Consider the following 10,555-nt stretch of genomic DNA (forward strand, 5'->3'; position numbering starts at 1 on the left):
AGCTTTGGCTGTGTGTGTGTGTGTGTGTGTGTGTGTGTGTGCGCGCTATTAGCTTTCTTATGTCAGTGGGTTCACTGGGACAGTCAACCAGTCAGTCGGTTAGTCGGTCAGTTAGTTAATTAACCTTTAACCTCGTCAGTCAGGAATTTTATCAATTAAATTACAAGACACTTAAGATCCAACAGGATTGTGACATCACAGATTAACAACCTACTTTTGCAATTTACAGTCATCTTTGTTCGTATTTCTGTGAATTACCAGCTCAAACTATGAGGTCACGTCATTCAAGTATATTCAGATTAAAGTCTAAAGCTCCGCAGTCAGATTATGTGTTACTACTTTGGTGAGTCTGAGTGAGTCTGATACTATTGATGAGTACAGGCAGCGGTACCCTGAGCTGAAATGAACGTGGAAATTTGGCAGCAATCAAACCATCCCATTACTCATTTGAAAACATCCGTGCATAACTTACCTCTCACCACGTAGTCAGCAACTTAACAATGATTCAGTCTGTCAACCCACGTAGTCAGTGGGTCAAACCAAGCATGTTAAGAGGTTAAAAGGTTAAGAGGTTAAGAGTTTTATCCTGTCACTTTAATGGGAAGCAGTCAACCAGTCAGTTGATCAGCATTTCAACAAGTCAGTGAGTCAGCGACGTATGATGTTTATCTTTCCTCTCTTCTTCTGATAGAAGGATGTTAGTAACGCTTTACTGTAACGTTCCCTGTTGAGCATTATTTACACTCACTGTTGAGTGGATTTAATTAGACGCTAATCATCATCATCCTGGACAGCATTGTTTATCAGAGGAAAGACCTGTGACTCATCTATGTCACAGGTCAATGTTAGAGGACTTGGCTGGTATGTTTTTCTTATTGTCAACAAATCTCTTAAATATAGAAAATCATCAGCCAAATCCTTTGAACCAAAGACAAAACATGTCAGGAGGTAATAAGCAAATAATGTTCCTTAATGATTATGACTTGTCTCCTAATAATGTTCATTTATGAGATCTAATTATTGAGTTCTGAACTTGTTCTGATGGTAACGAGCAATTTTAACTTGACTTAGAAATGACAAAAATCTATTTACAAGAGGATCAGTTGATCTCAGTGTGGACGGTTACAAAGGTTAAAATCATATTAGAGTTATATAATTCGATAAAGTGAAAAGTTTAGGGTGGGACTGATGTGAAACAATTTGGAAATCCCCGAATTAAACGGTTAGTCAGAAATTAAACCAGTGACTCACTCAACCAGTCAGGAGGTTTAGTATTCAGAGCTGAAACCAGGCCAGTCAGTCAGTCTGCCAGTCGGCCTGTAGGTGGCATATTAACCCACTTATTCACATCCAGCTCAGTGGTCTTTGTGTGTGTGTGTGTGTGTGTCCACTGCTGCTATTACAAAATGTTCTATTCTGCTCTGCTGCTGTGATCCGCCCTACATCAGCTGCTACAGACAGGAACCCCTTCCCCTCAAATCTGGAACCGCAGACTTTTTCAAATTCAGGGCATTTTTTTTTTTTTTCTTTCTATCTTTCTTTTTTTGGTAGGATTATGATACATTCTCCCCCTTCTTCTCCTCCTCCTCCTTTTGTGGAAATATAGAAAGCATTTACACTCAACAAAAATAGTTTCCATGTGACAGACTCCCAACAAGGCTGTGATTCTTTCCTAAAGTGCAGAGTGCATACAGAAAAACGCATGCATAAATACCAATAGGCTAAACAAGCAGGAGCTGTTTATTTATATGTATGAACACACACTGAGATGTGATGCAGCTCAGTGTAACAGCCTTTTGTTATGCTTAGACCAGCATCATGCATTTTTTTTTAACATTCTCAACATAAATTAGCAGTGATTTTTTTTTTATTTTTTTATTGCAAATAGATCTTTAGAATAATAAAGCCACATCAAATTATATAGTATGTGTGTGCAGTTGTGTTTGTTAACCATCAGATGACCACCAATCATGTGAAATGTCATATTAAATAGACGTGTGTGTGTGTGTATATTTAAGGAGCGAGATATAAATGAATATGGTGGGTATAAAAGACTGTGAGCTCCCGTTACAAGATTCCTTGGAGCTTGCTGAGAACTCACGTGAACCGGGGCAGGCTAGCACACTGATTGGCCGGTGGGTCCGCACGTGTAGCGGCGAATCCTTGTCCGTTATGTAACGTGTAGTTCACAAGAGGAGCGACATGGGCGGAGGAGGAAAAGGGAGGGCTGCAGTATCTGACTGAGGCTCTGTGGAGTTAATTCATCCCGATGCACAGTCCTTTCACCGACTTACTACAGCATGTGTTTTGTTTGTTTGTTTGTTTATACTTTTTTTTTTTTTTAAATATAATTGTATCTGTTTTGTTTTCATGTCAACTGCCTATGGATGTGATTTATTTGTTTTCATTTTATTTCAGATTTTTTAATGTTGCACAGGAAAATGTGCAAAAACACAACATTTGCGCAATGGGAAAACATATCAATGACATTTATTTAAAAAAAAGGGGGACCACAAAATATTGTAAAAAAAATAAATAAAAATAAGTGTGCAGCCTATGGCATAAAACTATGATTTCACTGCAAATAAAATGATATGCACATGTAGAGTAGCCTATAACAATAAAAGAAAAGTTTTATAAAGTGTCCTATAGCTTAATTGAAGTCTAGAAAAGCTTCAAGTGTAGCATGGACTGTTTTAAAACTATGTGGCTGAGATGACAGTTTGAGATAGTTTGTGGTTGTTGTAGCAGCAGCAGCAGCAGCAGCAGTAGTAATAGTAGTAGTAGAAGGAGGAGGGGATAGATGGATGGTGAAACACCCCTGCAAGATTTGGATTTGGAGGACAACGTGGCTCTGAAAGCATCCAGCCTGTCTGCCAGCCTGTCTCCCTGTCACATTAGTACAGTTAAAGGTAGAGAGGGGGGGGGGGTATAAATAAAACTTATATGTATGTTGACATTTTTTACAGCATGTTGGATATGAGCTCTGCTTCCGTGCTGTAAAAAATGTCAACCCGGCTCACTGTACTCACTATACAATCCCCACAAATGACTAATACAATTAAATGTCTCTGCAATGAATCATAACCACAAGGAGGACTGATCCTGAATGCATCGCTTTCTTGATTCTTTATTTCTAAACAGTGCTTAAAAATAACAATTTCAATGGTTTTAAATGGTCCTCGCTCTTCCTACAGCTACATCTGACGCCCCTAGGAGAGATAGACAGGCAGATAGACAGGCAGTAAGACACCCGGCTTCTCCTCACAATCCACGTGTGTTTCTGTCCTAAGTTTTACCCGCCACCATTTTCCTGGAATCCCACCTTGCACAGTATCACTCCGCGGCCGAGACCATATAGACCCCAACTTCAATGCGAAATAAACCATAATTGCCGTTGCCCCCGTTTTTTCCGCGCGGACTCGATCGAAACAATTAGTGACGACGGCCATACGGGCGGTAGGTTCAATCGCAGATAACGAGCGGCTGTCGTTTTTAATGTTTTGGCGCGATTTTGGTTACCGCGGAAGGACCGGGTAGTCGCGGAGATATAAACCCAGTGACCCCGACGGCCACACCTACTCTGTCTGATAGTAACGGGGAGAGAGACAGCTGGAGGTACACACCATGCTGCCCTGCTCTAACTTTAATTTCACACGCAGAAAATTTCACACCAGAAAATAATTTTGTGTTATATTTATCTCTGTGGACTTAATTGGATATTTCGGACGTTTCCTCGATTTTTTTCTTCATTCTGAATTTCTCTTCCATAAGGACAGCTGAAGGTAAGAGAGTTGCATGAACCGGGGTGACTTTAACAGTTACATATGGAGCATTAGTCATCTAACAGCTGGTTGTTCAAATTGTGCTTTTGTGCATTTGTTTGTCGTGTTCATGCTTTTTTATGTAGCTTAAAGCTTTAAGAATAAAGAAAATGCCGGTTTCACGTGGGGGGGACCCACCTTCCGCAACCCACGCGAGGTTTAAATGACCCTTACAGCGGGGCAACCGTTGGAATTTTTTAAAGGACTTTTCTGAGCTTTTCTGGTGCATTCACTTTGACATTTCACACAGAAATACTAAACCATTGTAGATACATGGCTTGTTGCATGTTGAGTATTTTTAGTGATGCTTTTTTTAAAAATCCGGTTAAATATTTCCACGTGAGTTTTTTTGTAATATACATAAACGGGAGTCTCGTGCAAACGCATGCAGTCAAACCCTAACAGCAGAGGAATTGATCTCCATTCAAAACCTCATTTAGAAATGTGAATATTTTAGACATTTCCGTTAGTCTGCGTTCACGCATGGACCGGGTTAAGTCGCCGGTAGTTTTTAGTGAAAGGCGTGCATTCATATGTAATAAACAGTCGGTTAGTGTTATGTAGACTTGAGGGGGGAAAATGTCGTCATAAATGCCGTTAATTACTTATTTTCTGCCGTCTTGTCACGACGCAGACAAGTCTGTATTTACGTTTTGGCTCAGGTTTCCCAGGCTGTGATGGTAAAGAAAGACATCTTTTAACTACCAGAGAGCCTGTCTGCACCACACACACACTGAGGCTTTGTTCTCCAGCACAGCCTGCTATACACACACATACCATGAGACTCCATAGGATTATTACAAGATTTGCCCCCCCCCCCCCTTCACACTTAATAGGGCTGCTTCAGGAAAGTTTATAATACCAGAAAATTGACTTTTAGAGCTTCGTGCATTGAAATTTAAAGTTTTTATTATCGTTTGTAATAGCATATCCTGACTCGTTAGCGTTATCTTACAAGACCCCCTGTGGCATTTTACAGAATAACTAACCAGGCTTTGTGTTGAGCAAAGTAGTTTTTTTTTTTATTCTCTGTAAAGAAAAAAAAAAAAAAAGTTGTGAAAGTGTCTTGATTTCGTGCAGGCAAGCTGAAGTATTCAGTCATGTGTGTGTGAAACAACAGCAGAGGATGAAGTGTTGAGTAACAAAAAGAAGAAACACAAAAGCCACCCCTCCTTTCTCTTTAAGTATTGTTTTCCGTGTCAGCAGGCAGCCGGACCCCATTTGCGGTACTTTTTTTATTAACTTTTTGAGAAGGAAAAATGTAAATTGTGGAAAGAGGTGTTAGGTTTCTACCCCCGACTCTCCCAGCTGTTCCTGTGATGTCATGGGGAGGGAGGAGGGGGGGGGGGGGGGGGGGGGTGTTAAATATTTGGGGTGATTTACGGGCCTCCCAGAGAGCAGCGGGGCGGGGCTACAGTGATGTAAACACAGATAAAAGGTGGCACACTACACGTCGGGGTCTCAGTTTGGAGAAACTGGTTTAAACTTTCACTACAACACGTGTTGCTGCTGTTGCTGCTGCTGCTGCTGCTGCTGGGATTTACCCTGTTTTAACTTTGACACAGCGCAGCTTTACACACACTACTGGCTACGATTCTCTGGATTTAAACTTTATTAGCTCCTCTACCTCTCTGACTTTTTTTTTTGTTGTTCTGGTTTTTGTTATCCTTCCAGATTCTGCAATAAAAATGTTGCAAAGCTTCGCTCAGTCGCACGATTGGCTTTACTCGGAGCCGCTGCTCTTTGACGATGAGTTCTGCCAGAGTTTGATGAAGGACCTCCAGTCGCTGCCGACACCCCCACAGTCTCCCCCGATGAAGACTGGACTGGGTGGCAGCAAGCCTCTGTCCAAGGAGGACCAGCTGAGCTATGTTTCGGACATCCTGCTGGAGGACCAGGACATGCAGCTCAACTGGAACTGCGACTTCTTCCACTCTGACCCTGCTGAGAAAGAGGGAGAGACCAGCCAGCCCTGCTCCCCTCTGGAGGAGAGCGGCGAGGACTGCCTGTGGCAGTGCCTGGCAGCGGACAAGAGCCTGGAGGAGAAACTGGTCTCCTCCATGCTCAGCTCCAGCCCCCTGCTGTCTGACATCGACACTAGCATCTTTGAGGGGATCGCCGGCTCCACGCTAGACTGCCAGAATCTGATGGATGCTCAGGAGCCAAGTGAGGCCACATCGGACTACGGGTCAACCGGTGGCGAGCTGTCCACCTACTCATCCAGTGACTCTGGTGAGTTCAGGAACTTTATCCTAATTTTATATTCATGAACTTTAGGCAGAATGTTTGGTGTCATTGTTTAAGGTTTTAAGTCAGTGCTGCTTTTTCAATTCTTTTTATATTTTTGATTTCAGTTGGATGTTTTGGTGCTGATAGTCAAATCGTCTGTAATCTCATTCTCGCCTTGTTATTGTGCGGCTTATCAGTACAAACACTCTTTCGCACAGTGCAGCTTCACTCTCATTTCATTTAGATAATTTCACTGTTAATGTTTAGTGGCACTGAGCCCAAAACTGTTCTTTGCACTCCGTTTATGTGGCTGCCTGCTGTCCACCTGTAATCGCTGGAGTCTTCAGGACTCCGATGATATTGTAGAGGTGTGGGCGAGGTTTTAACTGTTGCCTGACATGAGTAGATGAGAGGCTTTAGGAGATAGTTTTGACTGTGTGTGTGTGACTCATGTTCAGCGGTAACATTTGCAGCTCAATCCATTATCGCCTAATGAGTCATTTTACTGACTCAAGCCCTTCGGCATCCCTGGCTATCAACCAGAGAGGAAGTGGCCAACTGGCATTTGATGAATTTTTTGGTTATTTTAGGGATTACTAACTGTGAAAATATGTAACTTTTTGTTGAAAATCTTTTTTAATTTTAGTTTTTGAGAAACATAACTACCTGTTCATTTTAACAGTAAATAGCTTTTCATGTAATTCCACATGAAACACATTTCAGAGCACTGAAACTACTGTTTATACGTTTAACTGTTGCTGTAATCAAGAGCCACCTCCACTCATTAACAGAGTTACAGTTTGTAAGCTTCTGCCCGTTTATGGTTGTTTACAGTAGAAGGAAATATTTTCACTACTGTGTGTGAGTGTGAGAGCCCAGCCCACATGGTGTGTACAGTGTCTACACTTTTGTTTTTGGTTTCAGCGCTCCACAAATGTCATCATGCCGTCACAGAGCAGATAAAATTACCGCAAGGGTCGGAAAACAAGGTTGTGCCAGAAAACTCATCTAACCCTTCTCTCCTTTCTTCTTCTCTTCTCTCGCAGAGGAAGAGATTGATGTGGTTACGGTGGTACGCTGCTCTTCCAGCCCCTCCCCTCTGTCCTCATTGGCTGATCGTCAGCAGAAACAGGAAGAGGAGCAGCGGGCTCTTCAGCGCCACCACTTCGAGATCCAGCTGCAGCACAACTACGCTGCGCCGTGCCCTGCCTCGCCGCCACCTTCCTCCTCTTCTTCTTCATCCTCCACATCGTCCAACAAGCGCTCAAGAGGGAGCGACAGCTCCTCACGCTACCACCACTCTTCCCGCAGCTCTTCTTCGTCGTCCTCGTCGCGGTACCACCACCACCACTCATCTCGGAACTCGACAGAGACGGAGGATGAGGAGGAGAGGCGGCGGACACACAATGTGATGGAGAGGCAGAGGCGCAATGAGCTGAAGAACTGCTTCATGCGCCTGCGAGACAACGTGCCCGAGCTGTCGCACAACGACAAGGCGTCCAAGGTGGTGATCCTGAAGAAGGCCAGAGACTGCATCTACGGCCTGGAGGAGGAAGGCCACAGATTGCAGTCCAAGAGGGACAAACTTAGAGCCAAACAAGAAGAGCTGAAAGCCAGGCTGGAGCAGCTCCACAGCTAATGGACCAGGGTCGAACCATGGGTGGGGAGCTTTGTTTTTAGGTGTTTATCTCTGTGGGAGGGGGGAGGGGGGGGGGGGGGGGGAGGGGGGGGGGTGGATAAGGGAAGAGACTTTGTACAAAGACAGAGGGATGGGTGGGGTAAAGGATGGCGTCTCATGCTGAAAAGAGCGCACAAATTTGACATTTCAATGACTTTTTTTGGTAAAAAAAATAGGTCTGGACTGTGTAGATTTGAATCTCACACGTGCACACTTGCAACTGTTGCCATAACACACACTCATTGCCTCAGAGTTGATCATTCTCATGCCTTGACTGCTGACTGTTGTAGAGCGTAGGATGTTTTTAAAAGTTGAAACTAGGACGGAGCGAGCAGATATTTCTTTTTCTTATTTTTTTTTTTTTTTAGTTTGGCTAGATGCACACTGAAAGACACACTGACAACACAAGGAAAAATATCTTTTTTGTTATTGTTTCTCCATTTCATCCCATATGGGAAGCTTTAAATTGATTTTAGGGGGGGATGCCAAATGGCGCAGGTGAAAATGACTCGATGCAGAAGTGCCCAAATAACTGGAAGCCACAGCAGCTCAGTGTTCAGTAGTTGAATGAAACTTGAATATTTTCAGGATGTCTTATAGCCATAGTAACCAGTGATCCCTCCACTCTGACAGGTGGTTGATGGTGGCTTTGAGGTTATTTGGTCGACTTCGCTTCGGTCAATTCCAGTTTTAATTCCAATTCTGATGCTATTTTAAGTTTTTTTTGATCAGTGAAAAGGTTCTTCAGTGTGTGTTCAGTCCTGTCTGGCCTCAGGCGGACCCTTGGGCCCAACACCACTCTGTTATCAGGTTAATGTGTGTTAATGACAATACTGTATTGACCAGGTTTGTTACTGTACACATAACAAAGCTCGACCTCGCTCCAGTTCACCACCAGTTCACTCACTTCAGTGTGTGTGTGTGTGTGTGCGTATGTATGTGTGTGAATGAATGTGTGAATGTGAGTGCAAAAAAAAAAAAAAGGAAATTATTATGTGTATTTAAGCATTTATCATTAATAAATTCTACAAACTCAAATGTAGCCATAATAAACAGCATTCAGGTTTTGAGGAGTCTGAACCGGAGGGTGAACTGAAGCGAGACGAGCTGCCGTAGCAAATCAGCCAAAGTCTGGAGGGAAAAAACCCTCTGGATAACATTTGGTTCTTACGTGTTCGAAACAGTGACGGGCTGATGGTGTCCTTTAAATATTATTAAAGATTCTTGTTAGAGGAAGCTGCAACAGCAGCGATACTGTGACATTGAGCTCTGTCGCTTATAGAGCAGCCATTTTGCTATGTGTATATTAAGAAAACGGTCGATTTTTTTTATTTTTTTATTATTAGACGACCATTACTCCAGTGGAAATTGCTTGCTTCATTTGTCAGTGGCCCTCATTCATCAAACTCTCTTGGAAATGCGTAAAGATTCTCTATGTGAGATCGTCTCCAAATGTCTAAATGACATCCGGTTCATTTCTTTACATCTGCGAAAGTCATAAGGATTTAATATTCCATTTTCAGGCTTTATCGTGGTGAGGAAAAACTAGATTGATCACCTCTTTTAAGCAGATGTGACATGAGATCTTAAGCTAATGATGATGAAAAATACCACATTTTTGCAGTGAAATGAATCCTTTGAACCGTATACGTGTTACATGACTGAGGGCCACTGACTTTTACCAACATTCCCCTGTTTTGAAAGACGGACGGCGTTCCCCTGCCGTCGTTTTGCGCCCAATATTTTTGATCACATCATACCTGGAGCCTCTTCTAGCAGTTGAACCTTGCAGGTGGTTTTGTGACTTTGGGCTGGATCTGAAGTTTGAAATATCAATAATGGGGTCGAACGTTTAAAATTGAATTGCCATTTTATTCTAAATCTTGTCATCCATTATCACCAATGTTATCAATCAATGGGCTGTTTGTAATGAAATGCGCAAACGCTTATTTGTGGCTAATGTCTTAAAAAAAAAAGCATCCTGTTTCTTATCAGTTCTTCTTCCTCTAGTCTGAGTGTACTTGAACAGACCCTGGGTGGTAGGATTAATGATAATAGAGCTGTTAAGGTGTTTTAACGGTAAAAACCTGTTCTGCCTTGAATTGTATTCTGTTCAGGACTCCTCGTTTCCTCGGTTTGATCACATCGCTGTCTAGTTAAAACCTCATCTTCTTCCAATACGGGCTATTTCTCCAGGGAATCAGCACCAGCTTCTTCTTTTCTTCCAAATATCTGCCATTCTTTGTTTTATTCTTCCTTTTTTTTCTTTTTTAGAGCTTCAGTCTTCACAGAACTGCCTTCAGATGTAAAAGGCTCAGTGAGGTTTTAACTAGACAGCAGGGATGAATTTTTAGCATGATAAACCTACCTCCACCTGACTGCAGTCTGGCCTGTAATGTTTTTTTTTCTTCGTGGTTTAAATTGTACAGATTTTTAAAAAAAAATGTAAATATTTTTGTTATTGTATCATAAATTATTTTAGTCTTTTTTTCTTTTGTTCATTTGAATTTGAGGATTTAAAAGAAATGTTATTCTTTACCAAGCAGCACTTTTTTTTTTAATATTGATGTAATTAAAGAATGAATGATAGTTGGGAAGCCTGTGTGGTTTTATTACACACACACACACACACACACAAACACACTGAGTGGACAATGATGGATAGTCTAAATACAACTTCGGACGATAATTAAAAAACAATACAGGGAAGCTTATTTATAAAGCTATTACTGCAGCAGAGTTACAATGTTCTTCACAAGATTAATGAAATAGGGACATTAAACCTGTTTTTTTACCTGAAGCTCAGGAACAATAAATGATAAAC

General features: G+C 42.0%; 1 protein-coding gene across 1 annotated transcript; it reads left to right on the top strand.

Moving 5' to 3' along the window:
- Window positions 1–3,560: 3,560 nt before the first annotated feature.
- On the top strand, window positions 3,561–10,320 carry mych (myelocytomatosis oncogene homolog). Its single transcript, XM_067586328.1, has 3 exons — window positions 3,561–3,785; window positions 5,499–6,056; window positions 7,100–10,320. Exons 2-3 carry the CDS (start codon window positions 5,513–5,515, stop codon window positions 7,690–7,692), a joined length of 1,137 nt encoding a protein of 378 aa, XP_067442429.1. The 5' UTR covers window positions 3,561–3,785; window positions 5,499–5,512; the 3' UTR covers window positions 7,693–10,320.
- Window positions 10,321–10,555: the final 235 nt, after the last annotated feature.

Source organism: Thunnus thynnus, chromosome 4 (genome assembly GCF_963924715.1).
Source record: "Thunnus thynnus chromosome 4, fThuThy2.1, whole genome shotgun sequence".
In the NCBI taxonomy this organism is placed as follows: Eukaryota; Metazoa; Chordata; class Actinopteri; order Scombriformes; family Scombridae; genus Thunnus; species Thunnus thynnus.